The sequence below is a fragment of the Mesoplodon bidens genome, assembly GCF_964165515.1.
Source record: "Mesoplodon bidens genome assembly, chromosome: 2".
Lineage (NCBI taxonomy): Eukaryota > Metazoa > Chordata > Mammalia > Artiodactyla > Ziphiidae > Mesoplodon > Mesoplodon bidens.
Window position 1 is genome coordinate 51,876,606 of NC_138177.1, and position 18,215 is coordinate 51,894,820.

At 46.0% G+C, this 18,215-nt stretch overlaps 1 protein-coding gene across 1 annotated transcript in view; it reads right to left on the bottom strand.

Moving 5' to 3' along the window:
• The window catches only part of PLXNA2 (plexin A2), a 219,390-nt gene that overhangs the window by 104,419 nt on the left and 96,756 nt on the right, over positions 1 to 18,215 (bottom strand). Inside the window, exon 4 of the mRNA XM_081224648.1 lies at positions 17,210 to 17,344. Within this exon, the coding sequence (XP_081080774.1) occupies positions 17,210 to 17,344 (135 nt within the window). The remainder of the gene's footprint in view (positions 1 to 17,209; positions 17,345 to 18,215) is intronic.

Sequence of the window (18,215 nt, forward strand, 5' to 3'; positions counted from 1 at the left end):
CGGGTCCAGCCGCTCCGCGGCATGTGGGATCTTCCCGGACCAGGGCACGAGCCCGTGTCCCCTGCATCGGCAGGCGGACTCTCAACCACTGCACCACCAGGGAAGCCCTCTTTTGCTTTTTATTCCACTCAGTGAGCCCCTCTCTTTTCATAATACACCTAGAGCATCACCCCCTCCAGGAAGCCTTCCTTGACTCTCAGGCTCTGTTGAGTAGCCCTGAGAGGTAACCCTCTCACACATTCCCAGCTCTCTGCATACTGTCCTGTAAATCTGTCATTCTGTGTGCGTGTATGTGTCCTGTATCTACATATGTGATATTGTGAGCGTGAGCTTTGCGTGCACAATAGGACCTCAAAGGTCGTTGATGAATTACTTCGTGGCTGAGTGGCTAACTAAGACATCATTCTTGGCTGTGCCCATTTTTCTTTTTCCAATCTTCCTTCCTCCTGACTCTCATCTCTGACCATCTCTCCCTTCTCATCATTAAACATTACTTGAGGGATGGAGACTGAACCCAGACTGTCTGCTAAGCCACCAACCGCTGATGACCCAGCCAGTTCTCCCTGCACCTGGTACAGATTTCAAACCTCAACCTGTTGGTGGAGGTGGGGAGGGGGGGTAACCAGGGGCGGGAGTGAGGAAGGTTACTCCAGGCAGAGTGGCGGAGGCTCGAGGAATTTAACTGTGCGGCATGCACACCATGAAGGAAGACTGTGGCTGAGACACCGGGTTCCTGAGCTGGGCAGGCTACGGCAAGATCAAAGGGCCAGCTGGGAAAATGTAAAACATTTTTCTGAAAACAGCAAGCCCCGAGGAGAAGGAGCACGGACCGGCTTCTCCCGCAGTGAGCACAGCCCTGCCCTGTTGCACGGAAGAGCTGTGTTAGTGTAGTAGTTACCCTTCCACACCCCAGAACACAGAGCAATGCTTATTCTCACTCCCTCATACCCAGGCACCCCTGTCTCACAAGCACACACAGCCCCATATCCAGGTCAGCCTCACCAGGGCTGTGCACTTAGACGCTGCTTGAAACGTATTCAGGGCCACAAAGAATGCACCAAATGTCACGGCCGCAGGGGACATGCAAATACATTTTATCGATGGGGAAACTGAGGCTCCAGTTGGCCTTAACTCAGATGCAGTCGTGAGACACTTCGATGATTAACAGAAGGCAGGATCCGAACTTACCACTCTCCCGTCACTCTCCTATCATCCCTCTGGCATCCCGCCACCCACTTCACCCCCTCCGACCCCCTGGCAGCTCAAAGTTGGATTCTAAATTTTGTCCCTTGGACCAGCTCCAGAGAGAAAACGTGTCTGACAGGCAGCATGTGTGAGCGGCTGGTCAGAAGTCACGGGCAGTGAGGAAACCCTCTCTCCAATATTTCTGTAAACCAGTATGGGGGTCCTTTCTGGCTGAGGAGCTCAGAGAATTTCCTCTGCAGAAATCCACTAGTGATCAGCTTTCCACGTCATGGGAACCCGGTGTTCAAGGGACCGCTCTGGATAAAAGGCCCTCTCGCATGGGCACCAGGAGCCCTGCCCTTGCAGGAAGGAGCCTCAAGTTGTCTAATGCCCAGCACTCACCTCCCTACTCTCTCTGGGGGAGACCCTGTAGTATGGGCCATGAACCTCAGAACCTTAAATCACACTTCCTTCCAAGGGTTCGCTGACTCCCCTCTCCTCACCCCCCTTCCCTAACAGCCGGTGCACCTCTTGGCACCTCCAAAGCTGCATCTTCACATCACAGTAACTGTCCTAGTCATCAGTGGATGGAAATAACTTTCCACCACGGCTCCTCTGATGTTGCCATCTTTTGTGTTGATCAAAACAACAAAACGAATCAGTCTCTCGGCGTCTGACTCAAGCCTAATTGGAAATACAAAGTGGCACTAAATGTTACGGTCTAAATAAAACACATTCAATTACAGAAACTCAACTTGGGGAGAGTGAGGGAGAGCTCTGGTAAGGAGTTAAAAAGCAGGTTGCAGGATTCTGGGGCATCACTATGGGGACCCCCGCATTGGCTGGATGAGACTCAAGATGGCAACACAGAAGGCTTTCTAGAGCCCAAGAACCCCTGGGTAGGGCCAGCTAGGGAGCCTATACCCATTTGCCTGGTTCACACTTGAAGTTGCACTTAAGAGGCTCAATCGGCTTCATGCAATGCCTCTCACATGTCCTGCACCTGCCCTCCTTGCAAAGGTGTTCCTCTGCCAGACAGGCGGAGCTGCGGATGGTGGTAGAGAGTGCAGGGGAGTCCTGACATCACCCATTGGGCGCCTTGAACGGGCCTTCTTGGTTGGGGGGGTGTGGGGATGGCAGGCGGGGCAGGAGCTTTGCAAGCACAGGGACCTGCACCTCTGCTCTGGCTCTGCCTCCTAGGCTGTGACCAGCCTTGCTCTGGTCGCTAAACCTTGCCACCCTTGACTTCCTCTCGTGTCACACAGGGGTGATAATACCTGTCTTGCAAGGGTGTCGTAAGGAGCTGAGATCATGCTTGCGAGGGGCCTGACCTGCTGCACAGGACAAACCGCAGCTTCCTGGGGCGGGTGCCCTCTTGGCCTCCACTCTGACCATCAGAGACATGTCCTGTGACCGGACATGTCAGGCCTGGGCAGGGCTCACTTGCCTTTATTGATCTTCTAAACAAAACAGTGCACTACACCAGTGTCCTTGAGGGTGTGAAGTGAGGAGATGTGAGTCTGAACTGGTCTGAAGCCTTGAGAGCTGCAGGTAGAGAGGGAGCAGTGGGGTCGGGCCTTCTGCACTCACGCGGCCGCCAGGGGGCGCCGTCTCAGGAAGACACAAAACAAGGCTTGGGCTTCAGAAGTTGGGGGGAATCCTAGCCCTGCTGCTGGCCAGTTTGGTGGCCCCGGGCAAATTACTTAGCCAGATTGAATTTCAGTTTTATTATCTGTAAAAAAAAAAAAAAAAGAAAGGCAAGGACAATACTACTTATCCCAGGAGATTGTTGTATTAGCTGAGGTCATGTTTGCAAACTAAAAGAAGAAAAAAACAAGACCTAAATGTTAGTTAGATTTCAACACATCTTAAATTAGGTAGAGCTGAGAGGCAAGGCAGGGTGGTTAAGTTTCTCTTCTAGGTGTGGCTGTACATGGAGCATGATTTGCATGGCTTGGCCTGGAGATTATGCATGGGGGCACAACCATAAAAATATAATTACTACTGCTAACATTTATTAAGCAGGTAATATGTGCCAGGTAACTTTTCAGAGTGTTTTTTAATGTATTAATTCATTTAATTTAATCTTCAAGCAGATGTCATAATTATTCCCATTTTAAAGGTGAGGAAAGTGAAGCACAGAGAGGTGAAACAACTTGCCTAAGGTCACACAGCAGTAAGTGGTGGAAACAGGACTTGAACCTAGGCAGGTTGGCAGGCAGCCTCTAGAGCCCATGCTATTCATGGTGGCCAGGAAACTGCCCATAGTCAACCACTATCTTCTTCACATTCTGGCTTGGTAGATACTCCCATCTCAAGGTCTCAAGTGTTACTTCCCCCTCAGGTCTCCTCTCCTCATCTATAAAAGGAAGGACTGTCTTTCACTAGACAGTCTCTGAAGCTCTACCAGCCCTGGATTGCTGTGTCAGAGAGAGGGTGCGTCCTCTGAGTGACCACAAGTATGGAGGGACAAGGACAGGGCTCTTCATGATTAGTACGAGTTACTTCTGTCACAGAGCACATTGTATATCTCTGCTATAGCACTGCTCACTCTATATTGTAATTTATCTATACATCGTTCTTCCCCACCAGAATGTGGCCTCCCTGAGGGCAGGGATTATATTTTATTTATCTCTCTATAAAAGCATATTTAAGAAGCACAGAGAGTCCCATACGGGATAAATCCAAGGAGAAACATGCCTAGACACATATTAATCAAACTATCAAAAATTAAATACAAAGAAAACATATTAAAAGCAGCAAGGGAAAAACAACAAATAACACACAAGGGAATCCCCATAAGGTTAACAGCTGATCTTTCAGCAGAAACTCTGCAAGCCAGAAGAGAGTGGCAGGACAAATTTAAAGTGATGAAGGAGAAAAACCTACAACCAAGTTAACTCTACCCAGCAAGAATATAATTCAGATTTCATGGAGAAATTAAAACATTCACAGACAAGCAAAAGCTGAGAGAGTTCAGCACCACCAAACCAGCTTTACAACAAATGCTAAAGGAACTTCTCTAGACAAGAAACACAACAGAAGGAAAAGACCTACAATAATGAACCCAAAACAATTAAGAAAATGGGAATAGGAACATACATATCGATAATTACCTTAAATGTAAATGGATTAAATGCTCCCACCAAAAGACACAGACTGGCTGAATGGATACAAAAACAAGACCCATATATATGCTGTCTACAAGAGACCCACTTCAGACCTAGGGACACATACAGACTGAAAGTGAGGGGATGGAAAAAGATATTCCATGCAAATGGAAATCAAAAGAAAGCTAGAGTAGCAATTCTCATATCAGACAAAATAGACTTTAAAATAAAGACTATTACAAGGGACAAAGAAGGACACTACATAATGATCAAGGGCTTGATCCAAGAAGAAGATATAACAATTGTAAATATTTATGCACCCAGCATAGGAGCACCTCAATACATAAGGCAAATATTAACAGCCATAAAAGGGGAAATTGAGAGTAACACAATCATAGTAGGGGACTTTAACACCCCACTTTCACCAATGGACAGATCATCCAAAATGAAAATAAATAAGGAAACACAAGCTTTAAGTGATACATTAAACAAGATGGACTTAATTGATATTTATAGGACATTCCATCCAAAAACAACAGAATACACATTTTTCTCAAGTGCTCATGGAACATTCTCCAGGAGAGATCATATCTTGGATCACAAATCAAGCCTTGGTAAATTTAAGAAAATTGAAATTGTATCAAGTATCTTTTCCGACAACAACGCTATGAGACTAGATATCAATTACAGGAAAAGATCTGTAAAAAATACAAACACGTGGAGGCTAAACAATGCACTAATTAATAACCAAGTGATCACTGAAGAAATCAAAGAGGAAATCAAAAAATACCTAGAAACAAATGACAATGGAGACACGATGACCCAAAACCTATGGGATGCAGCAAAAGCAGAACTAAGAGGGAAGTTTGTAGCAATACAATCCCACCTTAAGAAACAGGAAACATCTCAAATAAACAACCTAACCTTGCACCTGAAGCAATTAGAGAAAGAAGAACAAAAAACCCCAAAGTTAGCAGAAGGAAAGAAATCATAAAGATCAGATCAGAAATAAATGAAAAAGAAACTAATAAAAAAAGAATAAAAAAAATAAAAATAAAAAAGAAATAAATGAAAAAGAAATGAAGGAAACAATAGCAAAGATTAATAAAACTAAAAGCTGGTTCTTTGAGAAGATAACAAAATTGATAAACCATTAGATAGACTCATCAAGAAAAAAAGGGAGAAGACTCAAATAAATAGAATTAGAATTGAAAAAGGAGAAGTAATAACTGACACTGCAGAAATACAAAGGATCATAAGAGATTACTAAAAGCAACTCTATGCCAATAAAATGGACAACCTGGAAGAAATGGACAAATTCTTAGAAATGCACAACCTGCCGAGACTGAACCAGGAAGAAATAGAAAATATGAACAGACCAATCACAAGCACTGAAATTGAGAATTGAAAAGCACTGAAATTGTGATTAAAAATCTTCCAACAAACAAAAGCCCAGGACCAGATGGCTTCACAGGTGAATTCTATCAAACATTTAGAGAAGAGCTAACAGCTATCCTTCTCAAAGTCTTCCAAAATATAGCAGAGGGAGGAACACTCCCAAACTCATTCTACGAGGCCACCATCACCCTTATACCAAAACCAGACAAAGACATCACAAAGAAAGAAAACTACAGGCCAATATCACTGATGAACATAGATGCAAAAATCCTCAACAAAATACTAGCAAACAGAATCCAACACCACATTAAAAGGATCATACACCATGATCAAATGGGGTTTATTCCAGGAATGCAAGGATTCTTCAATATATGCAAATCAATCAACGTGATACACCATATTAACAAATTGAAGGAGAAAAACCATATGATCATCTCAATAGATGAAGAAAAAGCTTTTGACAAAATTCAGCACCCCTTTATGATAAAAACCCTGCAGAAAGTAGGCATAGAGGGAACTTTCCTCAACATAATAAAGGCCATATATGACAAACCCACGGCCAACATTGTCCTCAATGGTGAAAAACTGAAACCATTTCCTCTAAGATCAGGAACAAGACAAGGTTGTCCACTCTCACCACTATTATCCAACATAGTTTTGGAAGTTTTAGCCACAGCAATCAGAGAAGAAAAAGAAATAAATGGAATCCAAATCGGAAAAGAAGAAGTAAAGCTGTCACTGTTTGCAGGTGACATGATACTCTACATAGAGAATCCTAAAGATGCTACCTGAAAACTACTAGAGCTAATCAATGAATTTGGTAAAGTTGCAGGATACACAATTAATGCACAGAAATCTCTGGCATTCCTCTACACTAATGATGAAAAATCTGAAAGTGAAATTAAGAAAACACTCACATTTACCATTGCAACAAAAAGAATAAAATATCTAGGAATAAACCTACCTAAGGAGACAAAAGACCTGTATGCAGAAAATTATAAGACACTGATGAAAGAAATTAAAGATGATACAAATAGATGGAGAGATATACCATGTTCTTGGATTGGAAGAATGAACATTGTGAAGATGACTCTACTACCCAAAGCAATCTACAGATTCAATGCAATCCCTATCAAACTACCACTGGCATTTTTCACAGAACTAGAACAGAAAATTTCACAATTTGTACGGAAACACAAGAGACCCCGAATAGCCAAAGCAATCTTGAGAACGAAAAACGGAGGAATCAGGCTCCCTGACTTCAGACTATACTACAAAGCTACAGTAATCAAGACAGTATGGTACTAGAACAAAAACAGAAATATGGATCAATGGAACAGGATAGAAAGCCCAGAGAGAAACTCACGCACATATGGTCACCTTATCTTTGATAAAGGAGGCAAGAATATACAGTGGAGAAAAGACAGCCTCTTCAATAAGTGGTGCTGGGAAAACTGGACAGGTACATGTAAAAGTATGAAATTAGAATACTCCCTAACACCATACATAAAAATAAACTCAAAATGGACTAAAGACCTAAATGTAAGGCCAGACACTATCAAACACTGGAGGAAAACATAGGCAGAACACTCTATGACATAAATCACAGCAAGATCCTTTTTGACCCACCTCCTAGAGAAATGGAAATAAAAACAAAAATAAACAAATGGGACCTAATAAAACTTAAAAGCTTTAGCACAGCAAAGGAAACCATAAACAAGACCAAAAGACAACACTCAGAAGAGGAGAAAATATTTGCAAATGAAGCAACTGACAAAGGATTAATCTCCAAGATTTACAAGCAGCTCATGCAGCTCAATAACAAAAAACCCAAACAACCCAATCCAAAAATGGGCAGAAGACCTAAATAGACATTTCTCCAAAGAAGATTTACAGATTGCCAACAAACACAGGAAAGAATGCTCAACATCACTAATCATTAGAGAAATGCAAATCAAAAATACATTGAGGTATCACCTCACACCATTCAGAATGGACATCATCAGAAAATCTTCAAACAATAAATGCTGGAGAGGGTGTGAAGAAAAGTGAACCCTCTTGCACTGTTGGTGGGAATGTAAATTGATACAGCCACTATGGAGAACAGTATGGAGGTTCCTTAAAAACTAAAAATAGGGGCTTCCCTGGTGGCGCAGTGGTTGAGAGTCTGCCTGCCGATGCAGGGAATGTGGGTTCGTGCCCCGGTCCGGGAAGATCCCACATGCCGTGGAGCAGCTGGGCCCGTGAGCCATGGCCACTGAGCCTGCGCATCCGGAGCCTGTGCTCTGCAACGGGAGAGGCCACAGCAGTGAGAGGCCCGTGTACCACAAATAAATAAATAAATAAATAAATAAATAAAAACTAAAAATATAACTACCATATGACCAGCAATCCCACTACAGGGCATATACCCTGAGAAAACCTTAATTCAAAAAGAGCCATGTACCAAAATGTTCATTGCAGCTCTATTTACAATAGCCAGAACATGGAAGCAACCTAAGTGTCCATCATCGGATGAATGGATAAAGAAGATGTGGCATATATATACAGTGGAATATTACTCAGCCATAAAAAGAAACGAAATGAGATATTTGTAGTGAGGTGGATGGACGTAGAGTCTGTTATACAGAGTGAAGTAAGTCAGAAAGAGAAAAACAAATACCGTATGCTAACACATATATATGGAATCTAAGAAAAAGAAAGAAAAAAAAAGTCATGAAGAACCTAGGGGTAAAGCGGGAATAAAGACACAGACCTACTACAGAATGGACTCGAGGATATGGGGAGGGGGAAGGGTAAGCTGTGACAAAGTGAGAGAGTGGCATGGACATATATACACTACCAAACATAAAATAAATAGCTAGTGGGAAGCAGCTCCATAGCACAAGGGAGATCAGCTCGGTGGTTTGTGACCACCTAGAGGGATGGGATAGGGAGGGTGGGAGGGAGGCAGACGCAACAGGGAAGAGATGTGAGAACATATGTATATGTATAATTGATTCACTTTGTTATAAAGCAGAAACTAACACACAATTGTAAAGCAATTATACTCCAATAAAGATGTTAAAAAAAAAAAAGCACATTTAACAGCGCTGTTGTTGCATTGAAAAGAGCAGAAAGAAATCAAGACAGTACCTATCTTCAGGGCAACCCTGTTTATAAGATTTATTGCTGGAATATTACTTAGAAAGACTGCCCTGTCTATATCTGCATATGCAAATAACTTGTCAGTGGACAGCTCTATGCATTATACATGGTAGACACTTAACGGTCCGTTGAATAAATGAGTCTGTGTATGCAAATGAGATGCAAATCTTTCCCTATTTTAATTTGACCCTTGGGAACATCTTCAGGGACTCCCTTGGGCTCGGGTTGTTTTAATGTTTTTTAATTGAAAATCTTTTAACACAAGCAGTTTTGTATCTTGTCTGTGTTGAGTGAAGCTTTTGTCAAATTGGGAGAAGAATGCTGGGCTGGGCCAGGTTAATTAGGATTAATTCTGGCTCTTCTGGTAATTCAGAACATGATCTAGGAAGTGACTCCCCTCTCTGGGCATCATTTTTCTCATCTTTAAAATAAGTGGGGTTTCCTTCCAGTACTGAGGTATAGTGATTTCCCATCTTTCGGTCCTAGGCATGTCATTCTGGGCAATCAGAGTCTCAGCATTCAGCAATCCTATCTAGAAAGAGAAATCGCATCCCTTGCCAAGGATTAGAGAAAGAGTCTCCAGCCCCCCTGCCCATTTAGAGAAATGAGTTTTTTAGGCACCAGTTCTCCCAGCCTGGGCATTGTGTTCAATCATTTCTTTCCAAACCAAAGGATTTTAAAATAAGAGGCTGGAGTTTTCTCTCTTAAATACAACAAGCCAAGCGTCTGATTAATAGGGTGGGCTTGGGGCTTCCCTGGTGGTGCAGTGGTTGAGAGTCCGCCTGCCGATGCAGGGGACACGGGTTCGTGTCCCGGTCCGGGAAGATCCCACATGCTGCGGAGCGGCTGGGCCCGTGAGCCATGGCCGCTGAGCCTGCGCGTCCGGAGCCTGGGCTCCACAATGGGAGAGGCCACAACAGTGAGAGGCCCGCGTACCGCAAAAAAAAAAAGAAAATAGGGTGGGCTTGCATTTCCTTTCCCTCATATGAAAATATTTATTAAAAATGCTCCAATGAGAATATTAATAGCCAGGGAATCAGCTCCGTGTCAGCTTCTTTGTTCCCTGATATTTGAAATGGGGGGAAAGAAAGAGGAAAAAAATCATATCCAGGTTTGAGGGGGTCACCAGTCCCTGAACCCCCTCCTCCACGAGGCAGGATTCCCCTCCTCCTTTGGGAAAGACACTGAGATGCGCACTCAGCTCCTGGGCCACACTGAGGTCCTTAACCAGAAACACATGTGCATCAAAGGCTTGGATTGAAAGTGGCACATTTGAAAACAAAAGTACAGCAGAAATTCGCTTATCCTCACTTTCCTAATCCGCAAACTCTGTAATTCTCCCTAAAGTCCCTCAGGCTCTGCTCCAGCCCCTGCCTCCTCAAATTCTCTCCCCACTGTGGCTCAGCCCAGGCCTCCCAGCTCAGGCAGAAGGGAGAGCTCCTGTTACTGAGACTTCAACCGCCTTGTAAAAATACACCTTGGCACGCTCTGCTTGCACCCTGGGAAGCCTTATCGCCAGGACTAAACAAATGTGCACAATCAAAATAATAGTCTGAGATGTCAAAATAAATGAGCAGGGGACATCTGGAAGTATGGCTCCCCTGAGTTTTTTCTTCCCCTTCCCCTTCCCCAAGTCTTTAGATGCCTAGGGGCTTGGCAGTTCAGTGGCTTTGGTCACAGGTGAGAGACTTACTGCCCTTATGTCACAATAGGCCCATTGAAAATGCTTCTTATTTTTGGCCCTAGGTCCAGGTTTATAGTTGACAGGCCCTCCCCCAAACCAAGGACACCAAAATTCGTTCTCTAGTGAAGCTGGCTGGACACTGCCAGGGTGGCATGCTAGAGGCATCTGGTCTGTGTCCTTCCAGCCCTCTCCCCACCCCAGGCAGGGTCTTAAACCAGTGCAAGGAGCTGGGGGGCAGGGGTGTCTCTCCTGCAGTTGAGACCTTCAGAGAAGGATAGCTTCATAATCTTTCCAAATAATTCTGATTGCTAATAACTCCAGGCCAGAGTTCTTCTTGCCTCAACTCTCTGAAATTACTTAAGATGGGGGTGATTAAAAAGTTACTTTCCTGTCATCCGTGGGCGTAAAGTCCCATTGCCCTGCATGAGACGGTGGATCATCCAGCAGGACCATCTTCTGAGTGGACTGATGCAGCACTGCACAGGAAGACTGCCCGGGACAGCCCTTAAAATCACATGCCATGGGCTTCCCTGGTGGCGCAGTGGTTGAGAGTCCGCCTGCCTATGCAGGGGACACGGGTTCGTGCACCGGTCTGGGAAGATCCCACATGCCGCGGAGCGGCTGGGCCCGTGAGCCATGGCCGCTGAGCCTGCGCGTCCGGAGCCTGTGCTCCGCAACGGGAGAGGCCACAACAGTGAGAGGCCCGCGTACAAAAAAAAAAAAAAAAAAAAAGAAAAAGAAAAAAAAAAATCACATGCCATCGTCTGGGCACTTTCCAGGCAGTGTGTCCCTGTTCCTGATGGATTTCCTCAAAGGCTTCCCAGAAGCACCTTCAGAGCCACCTTTGATGTGGGTCTTATTTAGGACTTAACACAACCTTCAGTCCATCAACAGCAAGCTTTAAAGCTACTGGCACTTCCCTGTGAGTTCAGGGAAATCAAACCAGTTCTGGTGACTCTGATCTTAGGTGTTGGGTGTTGTACAAGGCTGAAAGGGCAGCTAGCCTGCTCCATGTCCCATGGGCTTCATACTTCCCATCTGGGGTCAGTATGGGTGAGCTCTGAAGCCCTTACCAGCTCTGATGCTCTATGGTTCATAACTTGGGAGAAAGGAAACCATGTATTTACCTTCCCTGTGTCTTGTTTCTCAAAGCATGGTCATGGGCCACACCCATCAGAATCACCTGGGGTGATGGGTGGTAGAGAGGTGAACAGTCAGGGAGAAGAGAGAACAAATATGACTTCTAAGGCTAAGTCGTAAAAAAAGGCAATAACATTTCTACCTTATTTGTGGGAATACTCACTCTTGGAGCCCTGAGCGGCCATGTCTGCCATGAGGTGCCACGCTCAGGATGTCTGACCATCTTGAGGCCACCATGCCGTGAGGAAGCCCAAGACACAGGGAGAGGCCTTGTCTAAGGTACCCTGGCTGACAGTCCCAGCTGATCCCAGCCTTCTAGTTCCCAGCTGCCAGACATGTGAGAGGACGTGCTTCCAGGTCATTCTAGCCCTAATCATTCCAGTCACCGCAGCCCATTCATGTCATCCCAGCAGAGGCTCCAATCCAGAAGTTGCTGAGAAGAGAAAAGCCCTCTTCGGTGCACCCGATCTGAACTCCTGACTTACATAGTTTTGTGATCATGTGGAAGTGCTTGTTTTATGCCTCAGTTTGGAAGTGGTTTGTTACATAGCAATAAATAACCAGAATGTGTGCCAATAACTGCCATACATATGGGCATTCAGAACTGGGGTCTGAGTGTCCACTGTTTGGAGAATGGCAGCCCCATCTACTGCAATGAGCTGGGGGCTTGCTTACTTACTTGGTGAGGCCAGACATGGAAAGCCCCAGGGATAGCCCCTTTCTGGCCCAGTGTCCACACATGCAGCCAGACAGGGGCCTGGAGGCTTGGGGGATGACCAGGGCTCAGGGTCCCCCTCCCTTCTCTCCACAGATGCCTGGAATACTGGCCTCCCAGGCCTCACACATGAGCCCAGGGCTGCCTTCGCCTGTATCAAGGGGACCAGGACTGTTTAGTCTGCTGGGCACATTCCTGGATTTTAAAAATAAATAGCAGATTATGAGCGACTTAGCCGGATGCTGTCATAAGGCCAGGCCAGAGGCTTCTGTGGTGTCCCTTGGGAGGGAGCAGCAGGAAAGTCAGGTTGGAGGTGTTTGCCTGAGACTGGGAGCTCTCTCTCAGCCGTAATTTATAGTGGAGATGCTTCTAGCCCTCTCTGGGGTCTCAGAAGTTCTAATAATCCTATGAATGACAATACGATAATGATAACAATCATTACCACTTATTGAAAGCACTGACTGTGTGTCAGGCACAGTGCTAGGTAATTTATATATAGTCTCTCGATCCTCACAACAGTCACCATTATTAGGCCCACTATACAGATGAAGAAACCGAGGTGTAGAGAGGTGAAATAACATTCTCAAGGCCATATGCCTAATAAGTGGTGACAGATTGTGTGCAAGGCGGTCTGACTCCCATGCTCCCACTCTTAACCACTATGCTATCTTGACTCTCCAGGCCTCGAAATAGACAGCAGCATCCCGTGTCCTCACCCACACTAAACACACACACACATACCCATCACCAGCCTTTCTGCTGTTCCCAAGGCCCTTTCCAGCCTACATGGAGCCATTCTCCACTGTGACTCCCTTTTTCCATTTCACCCTTCGCTAGATCATTTTATGCCTCTATTCCCTCTGCTAATTCAAACTAATTAAAGTATAAAATCAAATAATTGCTTCCATCCCCATACGTTTTTCCCATCTACCCTGAGTACAGAGTTAGATTCCCTTTCTGGGAGTGGCCAGGCTGACAAGTTGGGTGGAAACTGGGGCTATCAAGTTTCTTTTCATCTTGTGACTTGCTTTTTTACTTGGCTCGTCGCCTGATTTTCCTTGGTCCCACCGTCTGACTTCCATTAGACACTGAGAATATGGTAGCGACTTGAATTCCCTCCCATAACATCTGTCAGTCGATTCGCTGTTGAGGAAACTGGGGTGGACTTTGTAGGGAAGAGTCAGGCATCCTATCCGTGGAGCACCTGGGCAATTAGTAGGATTGGGGAATTGGTTCCCAAATGTTTCCCTGGGACTGGCCAGCATTGGATCTATTAACAGTACATTAACATCGACTTGTTAGGCAGTGGCACTAACGACTCAACACTTCTTACTAGTCCTATTTCTTAATTACATTTAATTAACTGAGAGAGAGAGAGAGCGAGAGAGAGATAGCACATGAGCCTATATTGGATTGTTCTAGCTCTGTGGGGAGATGAAAACCTGTCTAGGTAAAACTGGAGGGTAGCGACTTGGTTCTACTCTCTTGTGGCATCAAGGGTACAACAGGTGCCATGATTTGGGGGAGGGGGAGCGGAACAGGGAGACAAGAGCTGGGGACATGGTGAAGGCAGGGGTGAGAGTAGTCTGCCCAGAGATTTACTGGAAAGTGAGGCGGTGGGAAATCCCATTCCCACGATGTCTTATAAGGTCTTAGGTCTTTTAGGGAACTCCAAATTGTTAAATGACTACCTCAAAACAGGAATCTGCTTATGCATAGCCGCCAGCGTTTCTACCCTAATTGCAGTGTTTACCCTTCGGGGAAGGAGTTCATCTGGGCACGCATGGACTCATAAAACTCGGTCAGAAAGTTCTTTTGGTCTAACCTCAAGGCTGTTTCCTGTGCTTTTGGGGTTGTCTTCTGGAGACGGAGAAGAGCCCTGATCCCAAGACCTTAGACAAGTCTCTTAAGGTCTGAAAGAGCCTCTAGAGAGTTCGATTTGTTATCTCCATCCTTCAAGCTGAGAAAACTGAGTCCCTGAGAAGTTCAGGGTCTAGGTCAGCCAGCTGGTTAGAGGTAGGCCAGGACTAGAACATAGGCCTCCTGGCTCGGCCTGAGGCCTGCTGGGTGTGCCACCACTTAGCTTCCTCCTAATCACCACCCACGGTCACCACCCTCCTGAGTAATGGGATCATAAAGGCTGAAAGCTGGGACAGGCCATGAGGAATCTGAACGATGAGTGTTCTCGGTGCGTGAGGTAGAACTCCCCTCTTGCTGTCTCAGCCAAGCCTCACAGCGACCCCTGTGAGACATCCTGAGGTGACGTGACTTGTCTAAGGCCACCCGGTTATAAAATGTTGAGAGCTTCGGACCTCAGTTAGAGCAAAAGCTGAACTAGAACCCACATCATTTGACTTCATTTCCATTGACTGTTCTCTTGCCACACGTTCAACTGTTTCCTTTAAGAGGTCCGAGCTGTCTGTGAACACCCGGTGTACTCTTGGCTGCTTGGCCTCGGACAGATGGCCCTCCTGAGGTGTTCTTGGCCTTCATCCCTGCACCCAGCCCCTGGTGAAATCACCAGGCTACCTACTGCCACATGGCCTGCGGCTCTCCAAGTGACGGGCCTCCGAGCTCCACCACCAGTCCCCCTCCGACTCTGCCCGCTGATCACGGCTCCACCTGGCATAGGGATCTCCCTTGACTAATATCTCACCTGATTCAAGATAGCCCCATGGCATTAAACCCAAATTCTTCCTATATCTGCTCAGCATGACTGGCTACTACTGAGCCCTTCTGTTTGGTGCCAACTGACAGGAACCAGGCAGAGATGCAGAAGATGAGACCAAAGGAGGGATTATTTAGAAATAAGCTATGCCGACAGTTGGTTTAGCCAGAGCTAATGCTCTCAGAGACGGCATCAGATATGGTTTCAAGAGGTCATTGTATTCTCTGAAGGCCACTTATCAGCCTCCAGCCCTCCTCTTCGGCCACGTTTTGAATTCAATTTCAGAAAGCATCTCATTTGACTAAAAGATATGCAGCCCAAATATGTGCCTTGGCATCTTCTCAGTTCCACTGAGGTCTCACTGGTCACTTCTGTTTGCTGTTTCTGCTTTCCTACTTCATGGGGTTCAGAGAACCCAAGAAAGAATTTTTATCCAGAGTTACCAGCCTGGTCCTCGGCCATACATACGTCTTTTGAAAATATCATGTTAGCGTAGGTCTATTTGATCCCAGTGACCATCCTTTAATGCACCGGTCTAGGGGGCTATCGCTCCACCCACGCTTCTATCTGGAGATATTTCTGCAGAAGCATCTGGAATGGTGTTCACCAAATGTTAACATGGTGTTACATTTGGGGGTGTGGGGTTTGGGAACTTGTTATTTCCTTTTCTGTATGTACTGTTTGAATTTGTATGGTGCCCACCTATCAGTTTTGTTTAAGAAATAACCTTTTGTCTTATAAACAAAGAAAAATAGGAAGGGAAGGCAGAGCATTTATAGCCTCCAATCTGATGATAAAGATTTCCTTGTTAGACTGTAAGCAACTTGAGGGTGGTGACCAAGTCGCATTCATTTTGATGTTTTTCCAGCACATTGTTCCCCATAAATACATGCCCAGTAATGTTTTTTTTTTTAGGGTTACAAGTTTGCATCTGGACTTGTTTATGCCTCAACCATGGGGGCTACATGAAAGAAGGTAAAAAGACAGGTGGGTTCAAGAGGATCTGGATTTAATTTGCATACAATTAGCATATGGTTTGTGTCATCTCCTCAGGAAGTAATTTTCAAGTTAAAGTTGCATCCCTGCTTCCCTTATGCCATCATGTGCCCATTCACCTCTTCCTTCCTCCACTCATACCTCGTCCCCGATTCAGAATTCACACATACAAAAAGGGAGGAGGGAAAGAGAACTCTGGGCAGGGTGAACTTGATGACAGATACCTGGAATCTTTGCAGAGTATTTTGAGAATGACACCTGAGTGGGGAGGTACCCTGAGAAAGCTCACTGGTCCTCCAGCGCCACATCCTTGTCTAGCCTGTAAGTCAGTATCCTCAGCACCAAAACAGATTCACAGTCCTTTCCCTTTTTTTTGGCCTTTATCTTACTTACCATGTTCAGGTCAATGTCAAGATCACCAGTCCTGCTGACTAACTGTTGACCCGCTGACTGAATGAATGGAAGGTGCCAGCCTTTCCTAAGGTCTAAGCTTTGCTTTCTGCACTGCCACTGATTTGGGGAATCCCCTGTCCTTCTCTTGTCCTTCACCATGGCTCTCCCTGCATTTGCCTTCTTTCTGCTCCCACATATTCAGGTCCAATGTAACCCAAGGGAATAACATTTCATCCAAGAAGGTGGGGAACCCACTCAGGTGTTACCCAGAAAAGGACAGAATTCTATTTCTCAGGCCTTCCCATCTCTGCAGAAAGAGCCGCAGCTTCCCAGAGCTGGCCAGCTTCTACCCTGCATCAGTCTAAGAGTCAGCCCAAGATTTTTATCTCCTTCTGGGGCCCTACCTTGGGTCTATCTCTCCCAGCCTGGAGACCTGGATTATTTACACCTCTTTGGCTCCCTTGAGCAGCAGACTCTGTCGGCTCGGGAGCAGTAAATCTACCTCCTAATCACACCAAGCTGCTTCGTGCAGTCTGGCCCGTTCTTGTGGGGCTGTTCATCACATGCTGAGACAGGGTCTGCGGCCTAAAGAGAGGCTCCAGGAAGTGGCTGGCCCCAACTGCTTCTCTCTGACTCCCTGCAAAAGCTTCCTAGGACCGCTGAGCAGCAGGCCCAGGCGTCTCTCTTGTTTGATGGAAGGGCTTCTGAACAAAGGTCACTGGTTATCTGCTCCTCCTGGGCTCTGGAAAGGAGGGATGTGTGTCAGCACTTACTTGTCTCTCAGACATAATGTATAGGTAGCGCTGATCAATGGAGAAGGCCATGTCCCGGAGGATGGGGCTCCCATCTTTGAGCACGGAGACCATCTCATATTGGACCCCACCATGGGGGGGACCATCGGCTCGAATCTGCAAAAGAAAAAAGGGCATCCTCAGCATCTGTACTCAGTGGTCCCCTGCGGGTTTACCTGCAGGTAGTTTATAGAAGATATTCCCTACATCCTGCCCCCAAGGGCTACCCTGAAGCAGGCTAGGTTACAGGGAAGACAGAGGTGCCTCTTAATTCAAACAGCCCAACTTCCACCAAGAGGAATCCTTTTCCAAGCAGTCTGAGTGTGCTGGTCTGGGACTTCTGATGGTGAGTTTATTTGTGTGCACGTATATATTTTTAGGTGTGATCTGACTATCCCTATATGGTTATTCTTCTGTGTGTGTACATATATTTATAGCACTGCATGATGAGGGTGTGGGGGAGTGTGTGCTTGTGCACACTTATTTGTGTTTGGGGTAGGAGAATCAACATCTGCACCGAGTGTTTTGGCCTCGGGCAAGTAAGAGAGGATGGTGGGACCAGCATACAAACCATCAGAGAGCTGGTCATCAAGAGATTCAAGATTTTAGGATCTCAGAAAGGTCTTTCTGACCCCAAACATATCCCCTGAATGTGTGCAAATCCACCAGGAGATTTTGGTGAGCTGGGAATCCCTGAGAACAAAAATCTGAGAATCAGTCTCGGAGCCCGTCCCAGGATAAGAAGTCAGAAAGGACTTGGAGGTCATTTAGTCTGGTGCTTCTCAGCCCTGGATATACATTAGAGTGATCTGGGGAGTTTTAAAAAAAATATGGCTGGGGCTTCCCTGGTGGTGCAGTGGTTGAGAGTCCGCCTGCCGATGCAGGGGACACGGGTTCGTGCCCCGGTCCGGGAGGATCCCACATGCCGCGGAGCGGCTGGACCCGTGAGCCATGGCCGCTGAGCCTGCGCGTCCAGAGCCTGTGCTCT